The sequence below is a fragment of the Nelusetta ayraudi genome, unplaced genomic scaffold (genome assembly GCF_046127955.1).
Source record: "Nelusetta ayraudi isolate G7.1 ecotype Tasmania unplaced genomic scaffold, CSIRO-AGI_Nayr_v1 ptg000016l, whole genome shotgun sequence".
In the NCBI taxonomy this organism is placed as follows: Eukaryota; Metazoa; Chordata; class Actinopteri; order Tetraodontiformes; family Monacanthidae; genus Nelusetta; species Nelusetta ayraudi.
The window spans coordinates 4,394,260-4,420,307 of record NW_027466066.1 but is presented as its reverse complement, the minus strand read 5'-3'; the positions used below and the strand labels follow the sequence as shown (position 1 = coordinate 4,420,307).

General features: G+C 46.1%; 1 protein-coding gene across 1 annotated transcript; it reads left to right on the top strand.

Moving 5' to 3' along the window:
* Positions 1 to 3,151: 3,151 nt before the first annotated feature.
* Positions 3,152 to 7,027, top strand: LOC142886812 (N-acetyllactosaminide beta-1,3-N-acetylglucosaminyltransferase 3-like). The gene is made up of 2 exons (XM_076024003.1): positions 3,152 to 3,569; positions 5,147 to 7,027. Exons 1-2 carry the CDS (start codon positions 3,541 to 3,543, stop codon positions 6,252 to 6,254), a joined length of 1,137 nt encoding a protein of 378 aa, XP_075880118.1. The 5' UTR covers positions 3,152 to 3,540; the 3' UTR covers positions 6,255 to 7,027.
* Positions 7,028 to 26,048: the final 19,021 nt, after the last annotated feature.

Here is a 26,048-nt window from a genome sequence, read left to right as displayed (position 1 = left end):
CTTTTAACCTATTAATATAGCCACGGAAAGAGGTTTGCCCATTGGAGCAAGACATCTAAAGCCCTTCTGGCAGGTGAGGTGCCACCAGTTGGTCAGACATGACCAAGGTCAGTTTGCAGTCAAGTCAAGTTCTTTTCAGTTTTCAATCCCACTAAATGGTTTGAGAATTACTTTGTGACAACTGCTTGTATTAAATGCTCAATTTGATTTGTTTAGGCTCAAGATAATAAATGTCAGGAAGAGACAACTGAAGAAGAGGTAGGCTTGGTCTCTAGATCCATGTTGTTAAGTTTTCTAAGATGACCTTTCATGTTATGAGAAAAAGATGATTATTTTTTTTCCTCCTTTAGATCAGTCCAGTTGGCCGAATTTTGCAGCAATGTGAACAAGCAGCAGAATGGATTCAAGTGAATAAAGAGTTGTTCACAGGAAGGGTGGACATCCCTGAGATTTTAAACATGTATGGCGTGCCAAATGAGGAGGCTACACAGGAAATGACAAAACTGTTCAATGACTCGTTTGAGCCGAATGAAACGGACACAGAATTGATCCTAGAGCAAAACAAAGAAGACACGTGGCTCTTTTGTGAAGAAATAATGGACAAGAGAGGGTACTTGGCATACTGTGAGTGTGAAGAAGTACAGCAGGAAAGAAATGCCAGAAAAAAGACCCTGACTTTGTGTTTGCTTTATTTTTATTTTTTTTTTTATATTTTCTTTTATTTGTTTCGTAGGCAAACATTCTGCTGCTGCTGCTGCTGCTGCTGCTGCTGCTGCCACAACCCCCCCCCGTCCTCAACCCCACATGCCAACACCCCTTGGGCCCTCTCCCACCACAGTGACATTGATTCCTCAAATTGGGGATTGTTGTGGAATAAAAATAAAACGCTTAAGAAAAATCTCAGAGTGAGAAATCTTTTATATATATTAAAGTTCTTAAGCACAAACACATGAACAGTAAAGCAGTCAGAAAGTGAGTGCAAGGAGACAGACATTGAAGATACTTCATCCTGTGAGGAGAGGAAGAAGAGGGAGATATGACGTTTTGTGAAAGTCTGACCAATTCTAGACACAGGCGACATCGGCCTGATGCCAAGCTGTTGCAGGTGGGAGAAGTAAAGCTGAAAAACAAGACCATGGAAGTACAGGATGTGCAAGACTAGATAGTAACTCACATCACGAGCTGGAACATTTCACTAGTATAGAAAAAAGAAAAACTAAAGACAGGGCAGTCAGTACAGTAATTCCAGATATAAATTCTGGACACATTTTATTAAACAAACTAAATCTGATAATCATATTGTAAGAGCCACATTTGATTTGGCCACTGGAAGTGGTATACACAAAGCCAGAGGGAAATTTAGCCCAAGAATGGCTTTCTTATGATAACCACCTTCTCTAAATGTTTTGCATAAAGCCTATGTTAAAAAACAGTTTTCTATCTATGTCGATAATTTCAGTAAAAATTAACACGAGCACATAAAATAAAAAAGGAAAATTACACACACACAAACACATATGTGTTTTATACATACATACATATATATATATATATATATATATATATATATATATATATATATATATATATATATATACATACATATATATATATATATATATATATATATATATATATATATATATATATATATATATGTATATATATATATATATATATATATATATATATATATTTATATATATATACACACACGTGTGTGTGTGTATTTGTTACAAAAAAACAAACATTTCAACGGTTGGGTTTGTGTTGATAAAAACCCACCTCCTCAAACACAGGGAACACAAAGTTATGAAAGCTACCAGGAGTATATCATAATCGTAATAATTAAAACTGAAAATACAATACAAAATCGAAAGCTTGTTCTAATGGCACAGTAAACATAGCAATTAATCTTTTTTTTAAAAAAAAGAAAAAATTCCTCACGTCTTCTGTTATAAAAATCTTCACGTACTCTGTTGTAAAACTTTTTAATTTATAAAACATTTTAATTTGAAAGGCTTTACATCAACTTCCGGTGCTTTAAGTGAACTTCCGGTCCAAACGCGGGTTAATTTGAAAGGCTTTAAATCAATTTCTCTCAGTGCAGGTGGGTCCTGACAGTGCAGGTCTGCAGCCAGACGCTCTTGGTGAGTCCTTGTATGTCTCCACAGCCTCTGGAGCATACAAAATCCGCCTCGTCGCCAGTATTATCCGCTAATTATATAGGAATGACGAGGATTGTAGGGAGATGAATGAGCTTTAATAACACGACTCTGGAACAAAGTGAAAACAGGATAACATGCCGATGAGAGAGAGGACAACAACAACTCAAGAGCTGACTCGAGAAGTTAATCGAGGTTAATCCTAATCCTATAGCGCCCCCTAGTGGGCCACTCCTATATCGTCCTATTTACTTAACTAAATACATAACACTGACCTTAACTCCTCTTCTTAGCCGGCGAATTGCGGAAGCAGCTCGAAGCGAAGGTGTGTGTGTGTGTGTGTGTGTGTGTGTGTGTGTGTGTGTGTGTGTGTGTGTGTGTGTGTGTGTGTGTGTGTGTGTGTGTGTGTGTGTGTGTGTGTTGGTCATCAGATTTGCATGTGAAAACAAATTGCACTTTTTTTCATCACTTACATCCCAGGCGGGAGCTCATGTTTGGCTATGTTCACACGTGATTTGTTTGATATACTTCTGCTGCAGGCAGGTCCGCAAATGTGTAGCAGCAGAGATGTCTGTTACTTCGACTTTCCTCGTCCGGACCGGAGGCTCAAAGGCTCACGTTGCCAGAATGCCATAAAACAAAAGGTCCCTCTATACTAGCGGTATTAAGTGTTGCTTGAATATCAATAATAATGTTTTGTTGGTTTTGGCTTGTTTTTACCACGCCTGATCTCTGAGTTCCTCCCTTAACTTCCCCTTATATCCTCCGCTGCCTGCAGTAGCGATGCCTTGTGCCTGGCGGTGAGTGACTGTGAGTCCGCGGACAAAGGAGCGTCGAAATAGCAGAGAACTCGTTTCTATACATTCGCGTATCGCCGCGCGGATCCTTTTCGAAGGAATTTTATTTTTATTTATTTTTATTTATTTTTATTATTTTTTTAACTACACCCCTCGTGGTAGATTTTTGACCCGTCCGCGGTCTACTGGACTGGACTTATCGACTAGTTTGGCACTCCTGTTCTAGACTCTTACCTCATTTTTATTACATGTGGAGTGGAGCATTTTTTTTTTAATTTATTTATTTATTTATTTTTAAGTATGAGCATTAAAGAATAGCCATTTATGTCAGATCATAAAGATGGATTGTAAAGGTCATGATAGAAATGTAAATTCCACAAGCAATGGGCGCTAAGGTGCCCACACTATCATGTCAACTTGCTGCCGGGAGTCATGAATACAGGTTGGATGTGTCAGAAGAAAAAGCAAGGGGAGGTGGCCCGCGGTGGATCAACTTGCGACTGCAGAGGTGGCAACGACAGTTCATGACTGCATGATGCAGTTTCCTCCTTCGTGTCAGATAGCGCGTGAAGTGCCCAATGTTGTTGATCTGCCGAGGAAGTTTAAGGTATTTATTCAACTTTTTTATTTTTTTTATTTGCGCTGTACATTTCTGATGAATTTGATTGATAACATATTGGCATAGTTTAGTTTGAGTCTGAGTTCGATTCACAATATTATTTCAAGTTTTGATCTGACAAAATTATACTTTCTCTAGAAAGACTTGGCTTATGAAAAGAAGCCACTGAAATAGGTTGTTCACCAACTGGCTGGTTTTTCTTAGGAATATCTTCCTTTATTCGGGTGATTTAAGATGCAATATGTATGTTTAGAGAAAACATCTTGAAAAGGAACATTTTTATGATTGAAGAATTTTAAGATCTTGGTTTTAAGATCAATTCCAAATATGTTTGACATGAACAAAACAACTTTAATGAACATCTGATGGGTAACTTCTTTACCCTTTCCTTTAATTCACTGGACAACGTAAGTCATTTTAATATAATAATTACATTCCCAAATGAGGGAGTGTATACGTTTGTTAAAAAGTCCTCACCGTTTGATGAACACACTTGTGGAATTTACATTTTTTATCATGAACTTTACAATCCATCTTTATGATCTGACAAATGGGTATTTCTTAATGCTCATATATTAAAAAATGCTCCACTCCAGATGTAATAAAAATTAGGTAAGAGTCTAGAACAGGAGTGCCAAACTAGTTGATCACGAGGGGTGTAGTAAAAAAAAATAAATAAAAAAAGATCCCTCGAAAAGGATCCGTGCAGTGACCCGCGTGGCGATACGCGAATGTATATAAAGAAAAAAAAAAGAAGAGTTCTCTGCAATTTCGACGCTCCTTTGTCCGCGGACTCACAGTCACTCACCGCCAGGCAGAAGGCATCGCTACTGCAGGCAGCGGAGGATATAAGGGGAAGTTAAGGGAGGAACTCAGAGATCGGGCGTGGTAAAACAAGCCAAACACACACACACACACACACACACACACACACACACACACACACACACACACACACACACACAATTTGCAAATGGCATTGCAAGAATGGAACGTCTTGTGCACTATGCAAAACGGACCACTGTGGGAGAGGAATTAGCGTGTTTATTGTGTGTGTTTTTGCTTGACAGAGGGAGGGGTTTAGATGTGAAGCCAGGTGGTTGTTGTGACAAGATAAAATGTTGTGAAGTTCGTTACTTCAGGCTGGAAACAATATAGCGCTGCGATGTTGATACTGAACTGGTAGATCTTGAAGGTAGATCTTGGGTGGTCTAGAATCATGTGATCATCAAGACCAAGTCTACCCAGTTTAAAAACCCTGGATTAGTAAAAAGGTTGCATTTCAAGTAAAAATGAAGAGATGAGTTGGGGAAACTTGCTATCTCTGAACTACTGGCTGCTGCACCTTCTTCTCGTTTCAGTCAAGCCTTCCACAAAACAGTTTAATGCAAATTAGAAAATATATCGCAAGAGAAATTTCATGCAAACATCTTTGCTGCACGCAGCGTTTCTAATGCTCACATTGGCTGGTTCTGCTGTGAAAGCTAACATCACTGTTTTTGATTACTATTGAGTATTGGAATAGGAGGAAACATTAATGAAAAACCTGTTTTACTTTCCCACAGAAGCGTTTCAATGATGAAATTCTTCACGAAGATTACTTTTTTGTTGCTGGTGGGAACGTGGCTGCTGCTAGCATACCTCCAATATAACGGCAATCGAGGCGACGACAAACTGTGTATGAAGAACGCTGACCCCAATCAGACTATGACAGTGAGCAACAACGCCAGACAAGTGTGTCAACAAAGAAAGTCAGTTGCTAACATGACAAACTTTGACTCTTTTCCTGAAAATCTGAAAAGATTTCTCTACTACCAACACTGTCGCCATTTCCCCTTGCTTCTGGACTCACCTGGCAAATGTAGGGGAGATGATTCAATTTTCCTGCTGATGGTCATCAAAAGCTCTCCTGGCAACTACGAACGCAGAGAGGTGCTGCGCAAAACCTGGGCCAATGAGAGGAAGGTCGATGGTGTGCAGATTCGCAGGATGTTCATTTCAGGAACCACAGCAGATGGATTTGAGAAAATCAGACTGAACAAACTTCTCAAGTTGGAGCAACAGGAGTACAACGACATCGTCCAATGGGACTTTGAAGACACACACTACAACCTCACCTTGAAGCAGGCGCTCCTCATGGAGTGGCTGCATAAAAACTGCCCGGACGTGTCCTTCCTGCTAAATGGTGACGATGACATATTTGCCCACACAGAAAACATGGTGGAGTATCTGAAAAGCCTTGAAGATGATGATGGAAGCAGGCACCTCTTCTCTGGGTTCCTCCATCACAGCAGCAAACCCATCCGAGACATGGCAAACAAATACTTTGTCCCTCCTGAGGTTTACATGTCTGACAACTACCCACCATTCCTAAGTGGGGGTGGCATCCTCCTGTCCAAGTATACGGCCACAGTAATGTACAACATGACCAAGCACATTCCCCTTTTCCCCCTGGACGATGTTTACCTGGGCATATTGCTGGCCAAAGCACAACTTAACCTTACGTCTCATGCAGGCTTCAAGACATTTGGGTTGGACATTCCATACAAGAAGGGGGATGTGCTTGATCCTTGCTTTTATAAAGACCTTTTACTGGTGCACAGATTTCTCCCAACGCAACTTTATATCATGTGGCACGGCGTGCATGACCCTGATCTACAGTGTTTCTCCTAGGAGGTAACTCAGTTCTGCCTGTTTACAGCACATGGATGACAACGAGCTCCATACCTTTCCGTCATCCGATTTAATCAGTGAAGATCTACCTGGTATTTTGTGTTATCTCTCTTAACCTCTACCAGTTTGTATCCGTAAAGGAGTTTCTAATTTAATAACTTAGGCAAAAAGCAATCGCAATTTCCACTCAGCTCTGTCAGTAATCCAGTACACTTCTTTACATCGTGGAAGTGGATTTTTCAGTTTCTCCCCATTTCCCCAACAAAATCAGAGTGTCACAGTTTAATGCCAGTGATCACTGGATTGGTTTTCTGATGCATAAAATGTCTATGTTTCAACGTTCATGAGTTTAAAGTATTAGTATTTTCCAGTACCAAAAGGAAAATGGAACTAAATACGACTAATTGAGCTCCTATTGGCTGTTGTAAAAGGAAACTTCCCATTCGTGAGGGCAAAATGAGCGTTCCCATTGGCTTACGTAAAAACAGTTTCCTATTGGCTCGTGCAAAGCAAGGGTTTCTATTTCTATGATTTATTCTAATTTGGATGAGGAGCGTGAGACAGGAATCCCCCCATGCCCCCTGTGGTGCGGCAGAAAAACTTAAACGGATTTGAAGAGTTGTAAAATGAAAATGGTGTTTTAGTTTGTAATGTAATCTCTCGGTATAGAAAGAAAATTTATGTTTTTTGATATATTCACTATAGATGTTCATAAACCTAAGCTCCCCCTCTTTCGTCTTTTTGTTTACATGAGAGCAAAAACCACCCGGTGAACACACAATTTGTTCAATAAAATAATAATAAAAAAAAAAAGGTTGTTGACATTTTCATTGGGTAAATCCGCTTCCTGGTACCATTCATGCCTCGCCTCAAACAAACATTAACTTGTCTTTAAATACAGGGATGAGTAAACTGGCTTGTGTAATCATGTATTTGCCTTGTGCCAATAAGACAGACCAGTTCCTAAACAGAACTTATTTGATTTGATGAGTGTCTAGTATTGCAACAGTTAGTGACTCACTTATCACACTCTGGCCCAATACGTCGCAACAATTGACAAAGCAATTGTGTCCCTTTGTGACACTTGTACAACAACTTGCACAACATTGGCACGGAAGTTTGTGATATTGGTTTCCGACTTTGATTTGCTTGAAACTTACTGGAGGGACTACTTGTGAGGCAGTATGGACTATTACACGATAGCATAGCATGCAGTTGAGTGAAAGAATGCAAAATCTCAACATGGCCAAAAACAAAACAAAACAAGACAAAACACTGAGCGCAGGGTTTTCTTCATATTTCTAAAAGCAGATTTCTGATTTGCCGGAAACTCACTGGAAGCACTGTTCTGAGGTGGCTTAGCATGAAAATGGGCGAGAGAAGAAAAATCTTAACATGTCCAACGTTAAATTTGAAGCATGAACACCTCATGGAGTTGCACTGGGCCTAATGAGAACTTGAACCCAAGCCCTCCAAGCTCAAGTCAGTCGTGTTATCCCAGACATTTGGTGAAGCGGTTGTCAGTCAGTGTTTGGGATGTGCATATCAGTCAGTCCTCCCAGGCTTTTTTTCACTGCATCAATGTGGATTCAAAACAAAAACAGACTTTTTGCCAATGTGGAATTTTTGGAATTCCACTGCTGTTGCGTTTTCCTACAGACAAATACACACAAAAAAAGGGAGCAGTTTTATGAGTAGTTTTTTTTGTCAAAGAGTGCTGAACATGTAATCTTAATTTTGAATTTTCAATAGCTGCTCATTGAGATGAGAGGGCGACTGCTTGTTAAACTGATCTCCCACTTCTTCCCAAACTCCTCCAAAGTTTGCTTTCAGTTCCCTCACTGAATGTCATTGTCCACATGTTTGCTTCCCGGGATATCGTTGGTCTGAACCGATACCTGTCATTAACCAAACACACAACAGCAGCATGTTCGAATACGAACAAGGCACAACATTAAAAAAAAAATAAAAGAGGATGAAGATGCATATTTCTGACCTTGAACGAAAATGCAGAGATCAACTTCATGAGACGGTCCACAAGGCTCTGGCTGGCCGACTTCGGCAGAGTGGTGCTGGCCCGCGTGGCAATGCTATACGGTTGGAGTCTGTGTGCTCAGGTTCTGCAGGGTCCAGGTTCTGTGCAGTCCCAGTGGAGGGATGCATCGTGGGAAAGCTGGCTGACAGCGAGGAGTCAAAAAGGTGGGTCGCGCTGAATGCAGCTACAAGGTTCCAGGAAAAGATGTTAGTTGCTTTCTGTAGCTTTACTTCCTTGTCTGCTTGAGTTCTTCAAGAATTTGCAAAGGCAGTCTTCTTCATTTCAAAGTATTCTTGATTCTTTAATTCAAATACCGATTTCTATACACGTCATTGGATTCTTAAATCATCTCATTTATAGTTAGGTGGTGGGAAAAACAATATCTCTCTGTCCTGGAGTGCCACGTGTCTATTACTCTCATTAGCCACCAGGAGGCAGTGTGCACTCACCTTAGAATGCAGCAGCGCAGCGCTGCACAGAAGATAGTCCCTCTGTTATATCATGCTTTGGCACACATTAGCAGGGAGGAGAGCCGCATCACTCTAAGGCAACATTAACAGGGTGAAGACTTGCATTTTTTTTTTTTGCCAGCAACAACAAAGAGATAGTGAGCTGAGAAAGACCGGGGTGGGGCGGAGGTGGCGGCGGCGATGGAGCGTGAAAAAGGGAGTTTGGTTGGAAGGAGCCAGTCTGATGCAGGGCTAAATAACTGTAGTGGGAGTGGGGGGGGGGAGATAATGGAGACGGATGGTCTGCACCTTCCTCCGATTTTTACTCTTTCGTCTCGCAGGCTCACAGTCAGTCTCAAGTGAAGGTCGAGGCGGCGGGCGAGCCGTAGATTATGCAGTAGGGATGGCAATTCATCAGCGCTGTCGGCGTGTTGTTAGATTAATGATCTGAAGTCTGGCCGCGCGCGCGCAACCACACACAAACACACAGACACTCGCACACAGGGACACAACTTATGTCAGCCGTCAGTCAGCAGCGATGCCGGAATATAATTCCCCCCTCTTCAAGGCATCTGTCATTTGTGCTGAGTTAGTGCTTATTGGCCCTGCGTGCACAGCAGCAGCTGCATTTACAGGTGACGGCCTGACAAAACCCCGCGAGGGACTCGGGGGGGGGGGGCAGCGGAAAAGCACTGCGGCACTCGCCTCAGTTTTGAGATCGTCAGACTGCAGCCCGGGGGGTTCGTTTTTTATTTATTTATTTATTTATTTATTTTAATATATATTCGTTTGAATTCAGGGAAGTCACGTGACATTGAGGCGTTTAACTTCTGACGAGCCTGTGTGAGGGCGGTCTGGCAGGCGGGTCAGACGTCTGTCCGTCGTTGAGCTCCGAGCTGTGAGGGGCCTTTTGAAGGTAGACGCAGGAGACGTACGACTGTCCAGTCTGCACAAACCACTGTGATTAGATAGGTTAGAACAATTAGAACAAGAATTCAGAAATTTTAAATATCAATCCAAAATGTGCAATGTTTGCATACTACAACATTTGAGTTCTATGTAAAAACAGTCATTAACCAATCAGAGTGTGAAATCTGGCCTGATTTAGGATTTTTATATTGATAAAAGCTCTATATACTGCCCATAAATACATTCATAAAAGTTTGTACTTGCAGTACAAAACTAATTTGTTTTTCCTACCCATAGAACTGTTCTTATATATAGGTAACAATAAACATAGAGCAAAAGTCTTGCTCCCAGTTAGTTACCATCTTGCGTCGCCACATTTCTATGGAAGCCCAGTGTGGACAATCCAGCCCACTTGGCTGTGTGTTTTGTATTTAGGGTGAACGCTCGCGTCTTCAAATAAATCAATGAAATAGAAAGTGGATGAGGTATCCACGTTTGTGTGCGCAGGCCACCGTAGTTCACTGTCAACTCGGGAGAGGGAGGGAGAGCAAAGAGGGCTGCAATCTAAAATGTCACCACTTGATGTCGCTGTTTCTTCTCAAAATCTCCAAATATTACACACTTCACCTTTCAGGTGTTTTCAGTTGATTCTTAAGATCTCAGAAACGCCATCTTTCTGGCGGAGAGGAAGTGAACGCTAAAGAGTTTAGCTTGCACCAATCCCAGGCTGCAGTTAGCTGGCTGAATGGGGAAATGTCCAGTCTCGTGAGCCAAGCGTTGCTGGCTAACTGATAAAGTCACAGTTTACACCAATGCTAAATTGTGTTCATGACCGTTCTTTGTCTTTTTATGCCGACACAAGACAAGCAGCTGTGACTTAATCACGAGAAATTACACATGTGATTAATCGCTGCAAACTCTGCTTGGGTTGATTCAAACGCTCAAATTTGCCTTTCGGGATGATGGGCAGAGCGCAACTGGGAGATGATATTCCACTGCGTGTAGCCGTGAAAATGCACACGGGCAGCTCCAGGAGCACCTGCTAGCATTTAATATACCAGCCATGTGCCCCCCCACCACCACCACCCTTGTCTCCCATGTGGGGACGGAACCCATCTGTCACCTCCGCCTCTGAACCCCACCCTCAGTTTTTGTTTGTAACCTCCCCTTTGTCTCAAACGGCCGAGTCTGATCGGCCGAGCGCCGTCGTGCGCCGGAGTTTGTTTTTTTTTTTTTCGTCCCGCACCTTCCGACAACCGGCTACTCTCACCTGCTCACCACGGAATTTGAAATCCTCGCGTGGACGAGCAGAGCCGGCGCAGGTTTCGCGCCCTCGGCAGATGGCTCCACCGCAGGGATGGGCTTGGAATCGGCCAGCGAGTGCAGCTCTTTCCATTCCCCTCCTCTTCACGTCCGACTTTTTACCTTCATCCCTCCACCCCTCTCACCCCCAACCCTTTTATTCTTCCCTCTTCACCCCTCTGTTCATTTCCTGCAGCGTTTGCACTTCTAACCCGGCCGCCTGGACGAGCGGCCAGAAGCCGAGGTGGGGCCGTCACTGAGGAGCGTCCAGTCCACCCACCTGAGCATCAAAGGAAGCTCTTTGTGGGCGCCCCCCTGGGGCGGATGGGGGGAGGTGAAGGGAGGACGAGCCCCCTTCCCTCGCTGAAAAAAGGGATGGGGATATTTGCTCAGGGGGAGAATCACAAGAGAATGGCGGCGGTGGCGAGCGAAACGGGCGAGACGAGTTATCTACGGACCTTAACTCCTTTTTTTAGCCGGCGAATTGCGTAAGCAGCTCGGAGCGAAGGTGTGTGTGTGTGTGTGTGTGTGTGTGTGTGTGTGTGTGTGTGTGTGTGTGTGTGCGGTGGAGGGCGGCAGGTCTGTTGGCGGGCGGGTGAAATCTATTTCACCTCACATCAAAAAAACAAAAAAAGGAATCTTACTGGCTGAGACGCAGACGCGCACGCACGAGCGCACGCGCACACACATCTGAGGCACTAGGAGATAGCGAACCCTCCCCTGATATAACCCTGTCTCCATGGCAACGGCTCAAGCTGACCTTGCCTAATTTGTACCACAACAAAACGGCTGTCGCTCAACGCGCGGAGAAAATGCAGCAGGTGAGACGAAAATAATTCAGCCCGGCACGCACGCACGCAAGCACGCAGGCAGGCAGGCAGGCAGGCAGGCAGGCAGGCGCGCACACATACATAGGCATCGGTGCGTGCACGTGTGCATACGCTTCTTTGTCTGTCGCCACACAGCCAGCAGGGGAGAGAAGAAACAAGCTGCAATTACCAGCCGAGCCTGCCTGTCTGTCTGCCAGTGAAAGGAGCAAAGATTACCAAAGATTTTTGTTTACGCGGCAAAGTTTGCGAGGCGACAAAAAAGGTTCCGGAACGAAAAGGTTCTGTCGCCTGGCTTGCGCCCGCTTTTTAAGACCCGAGAGGAGCCCCTGGAAGGTCCTCCGCAAACCCGTCGTCGATGGGTCCCCCCCCCCCCCCGACGTGGGGTCCTGCTAGCCCAGACCCCACCATGCGCGCCGTCTGATCTCCGTCAGTCCGGAGCCACCGTCGCCCTCTCGGCTCGTTGCGATCGATCCGCCGTTCGTTTTGCATCATCATGCGAGCATCGATTCCCGCGTGCGAGAGGGGGGGGGGGGCTCCCATTGATCAGTGCGTTATTTGCGCCTTTCATCATCTCGGAGGTAATAGGAACAAAGACTTTAATTACTCGCGCACGTTTCGTGGCGCCCGTGTCCCATGAGCGTAAACAAAGAATTAGACGCTGGCCTGAGGTTACAGATTTATGATGAAGGAAATTTGAAAAGAAGAACGAAGAAGCGGGGGAAGGTCGGGGGTGGTGGGTAGCGAGGGGTGCATTTCCCTTGAAGTGGGAGAGTTCTGTCAGGATTCGCCAAATGCCAAGATTCAGCGTTGACAGAGTGCAGAAAATGAAAGCATAGTAAAAAATAATGAAAAAAATACCTCAGGTTTGCCAAGACATTTTTTGTATTCCTGTCAGGCTGATCCAAGAGAATTTGTAAATTTTGTTTTTCAGTCGTGAATGTGGCATCCCTGTGATTTTTATTGTCAGGACTCAGCAATTGAAGTTATTATATTCCACTGCATTATACGATTAACCTGGACAACCCCTCCGGCAAAGAGCCCATAGAAAGCAGATGGGCGATAAAGGAGGGACAAATTGAGTTAACAGGGTTAATCCTCAAGAGGTGAGGCTTCAAATGGGTGCGAGGAACAACGTATTGCAGATAGCCAGAGTAGCTAGCTGCTATATGCAGTGCAGTGTTTAACATACTGCACTGCAGTAACATAGAGTTGGGAGTGACAAGTGACAAGTGACAAGAAAAAGTCTTCAGTGTCCTTTTGGACAATCAGCTCAGACAAGCAGTCACTTCTTGCTGTCGACCCAACTCGGCGCGAAGTTGGTGCCTTGTTATCTGTAAAAAAAAAAAAAAGAAAAAAAAAAAGAAAAAAAGAAAAAATAGAAGTCCCCTTGAAAACGCCGTATATAAGCAGCTGTTGAGTTGAACTCTGCCGCCGCTCTGCAGAAGTTCCACTATTTGCTGAGTCTTACGGAAAGAACTCGGACTCTTTGGCATTTGCGCAGAAGGTCAAAGTTTCAGAAAAAAAAATTTAACTCCGGCAGGAGCTGGTTTCATTTTTTCCACTTTGTCCGTTGGTGGCTGCGTTTCTGTGGCAGTGTTGGCCGAACACTAACACAGCATTGTTTGCCAAACACCAACACGCACTCACACTGTTGTCTTATCTTCTTCTCTCCAGGAAAATGCTGAGGCTGCAGCCGTACTCCCTCCACCCCCCCCCCTCCTCCCCATCATCCGCCCCTTCTCTTTCCCGTGCATGAATTATGCATGTGATTAATTAGGCCTGTCATTACAGTATATGGTCAGCTCTAAACCTCCCTCTGTTCTAGTTCAAACAGAAAACAGAATCTTTTGTTTTTTTCCCACCCCCTCCCCACCCTTCTGCTGTCGTCACTGTCGGCTGTGTGCAGTGGATGAGAGGAAGGGCCTTGGGTGTTCGCTGCGCCCCTCTGGGTGTTGCATGGCGCCGCGTGGGGGAATACAATGAAATAACAAGATAACAAGATAAAAGCCTTGTGTTGGACTTCAAAGGGGGCGGGGGGGGGGGGGGGGGGCGCCGCCGCTCCAATGGAAGCAGAGTGAAGCACCATTTTCAGAGGGGCACGCAATGTGTCTGTGTGCAAGTGTGTGCGTGTGTGGGGGGTAGACAGCGGATCAGTCCCTTCCACCCGTCAAACTGGTTAAAGATAAAAAACTGAAGCACTCTGGATGCAGGCTGCTGTTACTGTGTGATCCGAGTGTGTTGACATAGTGGCCGACCTTCGCACACTCGACACAGCTGGAACAGATCCAGCACCGCGACAAAATGCAGGGACGTTCCAAAATCTCACAGAAGAATAAGTAGAACATTTTCTGGAAGATTTGATTGCAGCCGTCAAGCGTGTTGCAGGGAGTGTTGGCAACAGACAAACGAACTGGACTGTGTTGGGACTCAAACAGAATAAGTCACGGTAAAGAGCAGCGGTAAGATCCGGAAGTGATCTGGGCTAAATGGTCATGTGGATTTGGAGGTATTGAAAGACTGAAGGTGGCTATGTTGGGGTGTGGTAGATGTAGATGGATGAACGGCGGTGATGAGCAGAAAAGGTCTTGACCGTCGGGTCAAACTGACACGCGTGGGTGAGGAAGATGAATTCAAAGAATTGAAGGTGGGAGCAATGCAACACTTGCAGTAAAAACCTGTAAAAAGGAGGGTAAAGCGTGTTCTGCAGAATCTCAGGGAACAAGCAGACACTGAGGGGATATGAAAACTGACAGCAGCAGCGAAGCAACGCTTTGGATGCCGTCCTGCGTCTGGAGGTGAGAAGTGAATAAAGAGGACGAGCTGGTCCTCTTGGGTGGATCCATCAACTCCTTGGACTGCATATTACATTTTACATTGAAAGTGAGGAACATTTGAAAAGTACAGCGGAAGGTGGTGGTGCTCGCGGTGCCAGCGAATGTTTGAGAGAAACTTCCTCCAGTGAAACCCAGAAGAAGACAATGTGTGCCTTTGGACATTTCAAGGAGCAAATCGGCTGGATTGATTTCCCAAACACATCTGGGGAAAAGCCCGTAGAAAACATTTGGGGAATGGAGGCCCGGACATAAACCTTAGAAGATGATTGGATGAAACTCCCATCTGTCATGCTCAAGCGTGCCACTCAGATTGTTTTTAACTGCCATTTTGAGTTGGGCAGCAGACGCCCAAGACCTTCCGCTGTACTACAAGGATGGATGTGGTGGCAAAGGTGTGAAAATGGCATCCACCACGGCTGAAACTGCTTCGAATGCGAAAACCCACGTTGATTTCCTTGGCGAGAGCAAGGCTTGTGGTCGCTTCCTGTTCGTCGTCGTCTTCTTCGGTTCCAAAAAGAATCTGGTAGCAAAAGATGCTAACAGGGCAGCCAGAACCATAAACGGCTGAAAAATGCTTTGGATTGGAGCTCGGCAAGACGGATGTGACTCTGTCCGAGACGTCCGATGTCAAATGCATCGCGAGGGGTTGTGCTTCCGAGGAGAGAGGACGCGCTGCGCCTTGCAGAAAGACTGATGAGCGTGTGATGGGGTGTGGGATGCACCACCGCCGTTCTCCAGATTGCAGCCGCTGCTGCTAATGCTCCTGTCATTCCCGCAGCATTGCTCCTGAGCTTATCCTCACCGGAACGATCAATATAAGCCCTTATTAATCCCGCGCCTATGAGCGTGGCGTGTCCCCCACATTACTGTCCTCCTTAACGTCGGGCAATGTCACAGGCATATTTAGCAGAGGGGTGGGTAAACCAACGGTGTAAATCTCCCTCAAACTTGTAATTCCTGGCTGACCGCGAGCGTCCCCCGACCCCGAGGTGCTGCGCGCGCAATAAATTAGCTTGGCAGCTATCGATCGGCAGCACCACCGCCGCCGCCGCCGGCCCGGGTGGGCTGTCCTCGCGCCTCAGAGACGGTAAAAAAAACGTGCGATCAGCGTCTGCGGTGGGGAAATGGGGCGGAGCCGCAATTGGGCCTGCAAATACCAACGTGCAATAAAACAGACAAATAGAAAATGTGCATCTGTGAACATACAATACACACACAAACACTGGCATCTTTTTATGAGCCGCACCGCATGGCTCTCAAGTCGGGAATGGTGCCTGCTGGGAGGTGGTACCCGCATTGTGGATCCTTTGGCCTTTCATCGATCAGGAGGGGCTTCAATAGCCGCCTATTGATCCTTCCTCCCGCTTTTTTTTTTTTTTTCCCCAGTGTGTGCAGATCAGTCACGTACCTGTCCGCTGATGCTCCGCCGTCGGCCTCGCCGACGCCTTTCATGCTCGCCAAAAGCAGGCAAAGATCACACAGAGCGGATGAGACAGCGCTAAGGTGCAAACGCAGCTCGGCTCTCATGCTAATTGACGTGCGGGGGGGCTCAAAGCGGTACGGCCGCGAGATTAAAGCGTGAAAAGCTTTTCAAAACGATGATGCACGTGCGTGTTCGCGCTCGCCGCCACACGCACACAGTGTTGGGAAAATTACTTTGCAAACGTAACGGGTTACAATTTCAAGTTAGCCTACTGAAAATGCATTAGTAGTGTAACCATTCCAATTGCTTTATCAAAGTAATGCAACTAATTATATTTGATTACGCTGTTCAAACTTTTTTTAAAATGCTGGATAGCTGGATGGATTTTCTCAACTTTTTATTTTTAGACCTGACAGTCAAGCTGCCAGCAGTGCTCAAAACAGAGAGAGACAATTCAATTGGTTGCCGAGTGTATAGGGGGCGCTGGAATTCCAAACTTGACAGGAGAACCAATAAGAAACGTCAGTATAATATCAAACTTTTTTCTGTGGATGGAAACAGAAGAGGACGGCGCCCGTGCCAAGCCAGCGAATGAGAAAACCGCTCAAAGCAACCAAAAATGAAATCATTAAACATAAAGCACAGCCTTTTTTTTTGTAAAAAATGGCCAATTAAAATTGTCATGGTAAATAATTCCCCAAGTAACTCTCATCAAGTTTTTTTTTTTTTCCAGTAACTGATTAAAATGATCTTTATTTTGTAATTAAATTACGCAACGGCGTTACATGTTACTCCATACTTCCCGACACTGCTTGCAAAACAGTGTCACAGCGAATTACAGTGATTCTCCGCGGGCTTCGCTTAAAAGGTTCACGCAGCACTTAAAAGCGTTGCTGCGCGATACGTTGTTCACGCGTGTGTGCGCGCCGATTGCTCACTCTTCTTTCTGCTAATCAGCGTGCGCGGCTTACCCCCCTGGGTAAAAAGTGAAGCGCGGGGCCGTCTGGCGGACGCTGCCGCGCAATCAGGCAAATACGGACGCGCAGCGAGCGATTTACTCGTCCGCGTTCCCGCTGTCCCTGCGAATGACACCATGGCGGCGTTTCTGGAGGGTGACAGCGACAGTGCGAGGGTGGTGGGGAGGGAGGGAGTGGGGGGCGGGGGGGGGGCAAATAAAGGGCAGAGAGTGGGCGGTCGAAAAAAAGAAAAGCAAAACAAAACGAGAAACAACAGACACGGAGATTATCAGAAGGAGGCAGAGAATCAACAGCGTTGGGGAGAAAATAGCAATTAAGGTCGGAGATTGCCGCACAATTTTCCCTTTGTCGGTTTAAGTATACACAGCGTTGGGAGGCGATGAATGACTTGGGCAATTTACTCTCGGAGCGCAGCACGGCTAAAAATGCCCCCCCCCCCGTCACCCTCCACCGCACAATTACTCGGGTTATGTGCAAACTTATTATTGCCATGTACGGAAAACAAACAAGACGGAGACGAGATGAGATGAGACGAGTTGAGTTGAGATGAGATGAGAAGAGATGAGATGAGGGGTGTGGGTGGGTGTGGAGGGGAGGCGCTGTAAATAACGGCATTAGCCGCGAGCGTTGGGGTGGCGGGCGGGCGGGCGTCCATTTGCCGCCTGGACGAAGCCAAATCAGCGCCGACGTCCGCGCTGAAATGGAAAGCTTGACGTCTGCGCGGCTAAACCGAAATGATACCCTTGAACAAAACAAGCTGCGAAAAGCAGGCGTTCAACAAACGTGCGGCTGCTTCATCTTTGTGAGACGTCGCAAGTCGCTAAATGTATTCGCATCGACTCGGTCCCCGCTATCGCCACGGTCCATCTTGACAAGCTCCCAGTCGAGTCCCCGCTGGTGCAGTTGGAGCGGAACCAATCAGTGGCGAGGAGACGCGAGGAGACGCGGTAGAGGGACCATTAGCGATAGCCGCTGCTCGTGGCTCGGCCGACATCAGCACTTTTGGCTAAAGTGGACAATTCCTCGTTAGAAAAAAAGAGCAAAGAACAGCAAAGAACCGAGCAGAACACTGCAGGTATTTTTCTTCACTGCTCCCAACCGGCAGCGGACAGTTTAGCCAGACAATATTTTAATCGACATACAAAAACACCGGGTGTGAGTTTTTTTTTTTTTTAAAGTTACCTCAGTAAGTTGGCCTTGGCTCCAATCAGATGTGGATGCCCATCTCTGTGCACATCCATGTGTGGAAACTGAAACAGGCTAGAGAAATACTAGTTACCACCACTTACTACTTACTAGCATAAAATGTTGCCAGGACTTGAAATGACACTAATTTGTCATGTGCAGGGTGTGACAGCTGTGGGTGGTTGTTAGTTTGTGCGAACTGACTATTCATTTTCACTTGTAATTTACTTGTAATGTGTCTGGCACCTCGAGGACGACACTTTCAATTCTGTCAAACTTGTACGCGGCATTGAAGACTTTACATTCTGTTCCACTCTCAGAGAAACACAAAAAACAAAATAGAATTTCACAGCCAATCGCCATCATCCATCTACCACACCATCTGCATCTTCTTCTCTCACACCACCTGACTTCACCTCCGTCACCACCGTCATAAACCTCCTCCTCGCCAGTTCCAAACTCAGTGGCCTTCCAACGTATATTCCCCCGTCCAAAACATCTCATCTGCAAAAACATCTGCCATGTTCCGTCCCTCTGATGTCCTCCTGTTCCGGTCCATCCCGGTCGCTCCTAAGGAGAAGCTCGACATTTTAATCTCCGACTCCCTTCTAATCCAGTGAACATCGCCGCTGTCACAAATCTCACTCCTTTCATCCTCGCCGATACCCCTCTTATCGCGCGTCGCACCTGCCTCGACCGGGTCCATTTAAAAGCGGATCTGATCCCCCCCCCCCCCATAAGCTGCCTTGCTCAGCGGCTCTGCCCCTAGCTTTCATCAATGGCCGTCGACTCCGAGCCAGACGGGGGGACTGGAAACCGGGCCGAGTTCAGGTGTAAACCTCGGAGTCGCGGAGGACAGCTGGGGGGACTTACGCAGATCGTTTAGCGCTTTCCCCATCATTACAGCTCAGAGCCGGGTGAAAATAATGAGATCACAGCTCCCGGGTGAAGGACGGCTGGACGGCTGGCTGAGCGATGAGGGACTCATGCAACCGCGCTGTTTTTCAAAGCTTGTGCTGTCTGATGTTACGACCACGGATGCAAAATATATCCCTCTGTTTGCACACACACACACACACACACACACACACACACACACACACACACACACACACACACACACACACACACACACACACTGGATGATTACTCTCCAGAGTTGTCATATTGCCCCCCCCACCTCTCACCCCACCCACATCTCAGTAATTTCCGTCTACGTGACGTTTACGACTTGGGGCATATGGATGCGATGCGTTGCCAGACTTTTCAAATTAAAAAGCCCTCGGCTGGAATGGTGGAGCAGCGCCGGGACGTGAGGTCTGGTGAGCGGAGAGCGGGAGCTCCAGACTTCACTCTTCTTGGCTGACGACGCCGCGGCATATGTGCGGGGGGGGGGGGTTTGGATTGCGAACATGTGACGTGAATGGAACGCAACTAGGGCACGTGCCGGCGCGGGTGAGGGGGTGAGGAGGGGGATACACAACAGGGTGACGGCGCACGCCAAGACAGGGAAATCAGCCAGGGTGTCAATTAGCACGTAAACGAAGAAGAAGGCGAGAAGACTTAGCGGTTTCTGTTGGCTAACGCTCTACCATCGATTTAACGGTTCAGTGTGTGATATTTAGAGATTTTTAAAGAAGCAAAAGAAGCAAAGGCAACATCACGTGGTTACATTTTAGATTGCAGCGACCTTTCACTTAAGTCAACTTAGGGACTCTGTGCCCTCCCTCTCCCAAGCTTGCCAGTGAACTACAGCAGCCTCAGAGCACAAACCCAGATACCTCGTTCACCTTCTTCTTTGTTGGTTTATTTGTAGGCGAGCCGTCATCCTAATTGCGAAATGCGTGGATTGGATGGATTGTCCACACTGGGCTTCCTTAGAAATATAGCCGTGCAAGATGGCAGCGAACTGGGAGCAAGACCCTTGCATTATGTATATAGAACCATTCTGAGGGTAGGAAAACCAAATTGCTTTCATTGTACTGTGAGTATACACTTTTCTTAATGTATTTATGGGCAGCATATTATGCTATTACCAATATAAAAATCATAATTTAAGCCAAATTTGTACACGCTGGACCTTCAAGGGTGGTGGAGTTCAGAGGAAGTAGGAATTAGAGGGAACGAGTGCAGGGTGGGGTCAGAGAGTGCAGTCTGCCCGCGTGCGCTTAAGTGTGTATGAATCATTTAGCGTTATTGCCTCGGAATTAAAGCCCTGCAACGCCACAAACGCTTTGACGTTAACTGGGCGGCCGGGAATTTTTTTTTTTTTTTTTTAAATGTGCTAAATATTTTAAAGCGCTTTTCTTTCTTCTCCCATTTAAAAACTTGTACTCTAAAACTGTTTTTTTTTTTTTTTTTTTTTTAAAAAAAAAAGGCCTTGAAGAAAATAGGTTTTATTTATATAAAAAAAAAGAAGAAGGAGGAATTTTCAGCTTCTCTTCTTATTCCTGCAGACCTGAATGGAGCAAAACATTCCACAGACCGGCCACCTTAAGATATTCTATCGTGTCAACCTTGAAACATTAATTATCCAAACTGATGGGTTTGCTTTCTTTCTTTATTTATTCAAACATATTTAGCCCTCTGTTAACAGCTTCCCGCTTGCACAATTGCTTTTAGCTTCCTGCTAACATATTAATGCCTGGTCGGACCTTCTACGCTTTGAAGGGGACCAAAGCAAATGAACTAACGCCTGGCTGGGTGTCGTCAATAGCCGGTGAAATTATATCAGCATCCCACATGACATCACAAAGGGACGATATGCTGAGCTGGATGTTCTAACTCTAAAATGAAGCCAACGATGGTAATTCATCTTTTCTGAGGAGCCGCTGGCAGGAAACTTGTAGGAAGAGGTCTTTAAAACAGAGGAGGAGCTTGGATTCAGCCTGGCTATTTAAACCCAGTCCGACATGTTGGGCCTCACGTTATCGTTTCTCGAAAAGGGTTCAGGATTCGCTGCATGTCATCCTACAGAGGAGAGAAATTCAATACGATGCCATTGATTCTTTTCCTTCCGGCATCTAAAACACTTTTTTTTCTCTCCTGCCTGTGTCCTCGATATCTTTTCTAACCTGTTGTCTTCCTCCCGCTCCTTCCTCCCCTGCCTCAGTATCTTTTAAATTAGCTTCACAGCCCGTCTGGGAAAGAGGCTTCCTGCTCCACTTCCTTCACCCACCGTGCCCCTTCCTCTAATCTGTCCTTGTCAGAGCACAAACAGCGCGCGCGTGGCTTTTAATATGGATGTGTTCCACAGGTTAATTTAATCTCCTGTGGCTGTGAAAACAAGACTGTCTGTTCGAAAGCTAAATGTGGACTTCTTTAATCATCCGCCTCGGTTCGGTACACGCGGTGCGGCGCCGCGTTCTCTCGCTCGCTCACTCGCTCGTTAGCGCACGACAGCTAAACAGCCAATCACGAGGCAGCCGGCGGAGTGAGGAGCGGGCGCGCGCGCGTGATGTCTGCGTGACACGGCCACTCGCTGGAGTTCAACCCGAGGATGAGAATGAGGAAGGACGGAGGTGTCGCTGCACAGGCTGCTGATCGAGTGGGATTTTCGAGCTCTCGGGGGGTTCACGCAGCACGGCCGGCAAAAAAGAGAGAAAACGTCCGGAGGAAAATGCCTTGTTGACTTCCAGGGGTCAGAGGTCAGAATGGGCAGACTGGTTGGAGACCACAGGGAGGCAACGGGAGCTCAAAAAAACCCACCGGCTGCAACCAAGCAGCGGTGGGGAAAAATATTTGCATTCTGTGCTTAAGTAAAAAGACGGATAGTTGAGTAAAAAAAAAAAATACTCTGTGAAAGTGAATACGAGCACCGATTCAACTCAGTTGCTCAAGTGAAAGCAAGAAAGTACAGGTTGTGAAATGGACCCCAAAGCTGAGACTCTACCTGAGACTCAACCCTGACCTAAAATAATCTGCCTCTAAAATATGATCCTCTTTTATAGAGAACTACACAACAGCATATTTCAAATAGCTCCACTTCAAGAAACAACTGTAATAGAGAACAAGTGGATCACTTTGAAGGGAATTTGTATCCTTTTAACACAAGACAAACAAGCCAGCTGTGTGTGTGTGTGGATATTGATTTACCCAGGTAGAGAGAGCTACTTCCTGTGAGCCAAACTGATGAATGCAGTGCGTTTCTAAATTTGTTCTTTACGGCCACTATTTTAAAATAAAACCCGTTTTTGGAGCCAGTGTGTTTTTCCAATGTAAGATGTTGAAAATGCAGACGTTTGCGTACAAACGCAGGAAGGCAAAGTAAGCAAGTCGTCAGAAAAAGAAATCCTCAAGTAAAAGTACAGATGACTGAAAAATCTACTTAAGTGCACAAACAAGCTATCTGTACTTTGATGCTTACCACCTCTGCAACCAGGATGTGCAGAACAGCATCACCGAAGGCAAATGAGACACCGTCAGGGGCCAGCGGACGACTCGGCCGCAGACAAGAAGGCATTTCTCAAAATCTCCTCTGCGCAGCAAAAGATGGCAGACTGCTTCTTCGTACCCATCCATCCACACGCAGGCACTGGCAGACTCTTTGGGTAAACAGGGCCGACGAGCTCTCCGGTGGAGGAGGAATGCCGGCCCAGTGTGGGCCTGCACGCTCAGCTGAGCGCCTAATTGCAGTGATAAATACGAGATGGTGGTGGAGATGAGAGACAGAAGCTCAAAGGAGGCCGTCCTCGTGTGAACCTTCTGGGAGCGGTGGCGGCTTAACAGAGAAACACATAAACGGGGTGCGCACTCACTCACTCACACAGACACACACACACACACAGACACACACACACAGGCAGAGAGATTGCTAGGTTGCTAGTTATCCGCAGAGACGCTAATGCACCCGCGTCCAGCGCCAGCTAAAATAAGCAACACCAGACTATAGCGCTGCAGTGCGGCGCAGGGGGCCAGACTTTCACCCCGCAGCCTCCATGTCTTCACCCAGACAAGAAAGTGAGGCGCCGTGACTCTGCACGGCGGAACTGAGGAGCGTGAACGACATCCCGCTGCCGCCGCGTAGCGCACTGACGGCTAGCCTGCGTCGGCCTCGTTATAAAACCAATCGCTCGTATCAGTGTTGCTGAAAATGTTGGATCATTGGTTTTCCTCAGTTATTCCTGAATCAGATCACGTATTGACTGTCTAAGCTTCCATCCATCAAAAGGCTTCAGGGTGTCTTTCATTTTTACAGGTAAGCTGATTTTTTTTTATTTTTTATAGAATTTCTTTAAGCTAGCTTTTGGTACTAGATGAACTAGCACTGGAACGGACTGGAGTGTTTCCTATCTGTGCATCCGGGGAAGCATTTGCAGAGCAGAGGCAGAACGTGAACGCATCAGAAAAAAGTTTCACATTCCCACAGCACAGCGAAGGCAATGGGACACGTCGGGAGAAAAACAGCTGTGTGTCAACGGTTCAGATGTGAAATCGCTTTGAAATGCCGAAAGATTTGCCAGGTTACCATAATTACCACTTCTAACTAAATATCCCGCCGAACTGATACGGAGCTGCCTCCCGTTGTTGCGGTCGGAGTGCAAAAGACAAACTTTGCAAAAAACTTTTTTTCCAGTGGCACAAACCCTATTACAAATTCGGAAAAGTTGCACAAGCAGCATCCTGGAATGGCGTGCGTGAGTTTTTTTTTTTTGTTTTTTTTTGGCCTTTTGTTTTTCGAGAGGCTTAATTTATTTCAAACTACATTTTTCCTCTGCGTTCCAAAACAATAAGCAAAAAAAAAATATTTAGAAGTGTTGTTTGTCTTTGTCTGGGTGGCGGGTTTGTTGGCCCAGTTCGGAATCACTGACTCATTCGTTTTTACTACATTTTAAGAAGATGCACAAGATCTGAGGGTGAGGCCAAACTATTTTTTAATCACTTTTGCTGTTTTCATCAAAACGCGCATGAAGCAGCAATATGGGAACCGGGCAGACAAGGCTTTTAAAGGCGAAAAACCGCAGAGCTTGAACTTGGTTTGAGAACCACTGTGTGAGAAAAAACAAAACAAACAAACAAAAAAAAAACCCTGACTAAGCACAGTGACTATCCGAGGTATCACCAAACAGTCGCTCCACGCCGTCACTGTAGTAGATTAAATCAGCAGACCAGGTGTTTGGAGATCCGGTCGATCAGCCGCTGGGACGGCAGCCCAGCGAGGTGCAAACTCGCTGCGTCAGCGCGCCTCGATTTCAGCCGTCGCCCCGTCTCTCCTCTTTTTTTTTTCTTCCTTCCTCCGCTTTGAGCTTTGCGTCACAGAGTCAAAGCGGAGAACTTGAGGGAAAAAAAGGTCTGTTTGTGAGGGGATGAGCCTCAGACATTAATGCTGAGCCTCAGACATTAATGCTGAGCCCCAGACAAACGCGCTCCCTCGCTGATGGATCGGCGCCGTCCAAAAGAATCTTTGTTGCGTTTTTCCTTTCCTTTTTCCCCCTCTTCGGGGGTGAGAATCCTCCGCTGAACCCAAAAAGGGAGCGGAGCGAAGCCCAGGACCCTCCTGAGAAAAATAAAACAAGTCATTTGAATCTCAAGTGAAGATTGACGGCCTCCCTTTCTTTTGATCTGGCGCGCTCGGCTAATTTTAAGCGTCACTGCGTTCCATCCCCCTTTTCTTTTTTTTTCCTTTTTTTTTCTCTTTTCCGCGTCGCCATTCCCGGCATTCAGCCGTCTCCCTGGAACGCGGCCGGCACAATCGATGGGTCTCGGACAATTCCCCCGGCCGGGCCGTTCGCCTTGACAGCTGACAGCCGCCGCTCCTCCAACCCGGGCCCTGATTTATGCGGCGGCGTGTGTCAGGACGGACTAAAGGGGCCTCGCAGTCTTATTTGATTAAACAAACAGAGTGAAGGGGATCGACTCAGGGAGGCGGGGGGGAGGAGTTAATTACAATACAGTGTTGATTACAATTATTCTTTTAATTCTTCCTTAATTCGTCTAATTATTGCCCAATTTGGCTGCATTAGAAAGGAAACCCCCCCCCCCCGAAAAACAAAAAAACAAAAACAGATTTATCTTCATTTTCCATGACTTGCGAGAGGAGGAAGATGTCGAATTGGGGCATAATTAGAGTGACACACCGACCGGCTGGTCCTTGGGTGCCTGCTGTCCACGCGGCGTCACTCTTTCATGGCCCAGTTTCCCGCCGGCAGTCGGGTCACGTCGCCACACATCAAAGGCGACACGGGCGAGCTTAAGCGACTCATTAGGTGACAGAACGCTGAGGACAAAGTGCTAATTTACTCCATAAATAAATAATAAAAAAAAAAACCCTCGCGGGAGGAGCAACACGTCGACTCGTCAGGAGTTTCAGAAGCCTCGCGTTAATGAGAGCCGTCTTGTTTTGCTCTTTGTCGAACATGAAAGACGCCTCCGGAACGGCTGCTCTGCTCTGCTTGCTTTTTTTTTTTTGACCTGAAAATTTGTTAATTAGTTGCGTCCCGCCGTCTTAAAGAAGGCTGCCTTCATGCATGCAGTCATCTCGTCTCCACTTAAAAAGAGTCCGGATGAGTTTTGTAAAGCACTTTGTTTTCCCTCCCTATTTCACATCGGCCCTCATCACCTAAAATCCGGCCCCTTGTAGCTGGCAGTGCAACCTGACTGTGAAGACGGAATATTTCTTCAAATGTGTTGGATGTTTTTCATGTCGGAAACGACGTCTTTAAAAAAAAAACCACGGGGAGCTGACTGGACAAATTATTCATCACAGACCATCTTTACCACCAGTTTAGCCAATGCTAACGCAAGCTTTAGACCTGCTACTGGTGCCAGCAGCGACGTTAGCTTGACTAAACTCTTATCAAAGTCCAGCTGGAGGTGGAAAAAATTTCTCTCTGCCAAAAAAAAAAAAAAAT

Bases quoted from the DNA above. Each gene is read 5' to 3' on its own strand.
- LOC142886812 (XM_076024003.1), top strand. From the start codon at position 3,541: ATGTTGTTGATCTGCCGAGGAAGTTTAAG. The intron at 3,570-5,146 runs GTATTTATTCAA...ACTTTCCCACAG, and splicing joins ATCTGCCGAGGAAGTTTAAG to AAGCGTTTCAATGATGAAAT.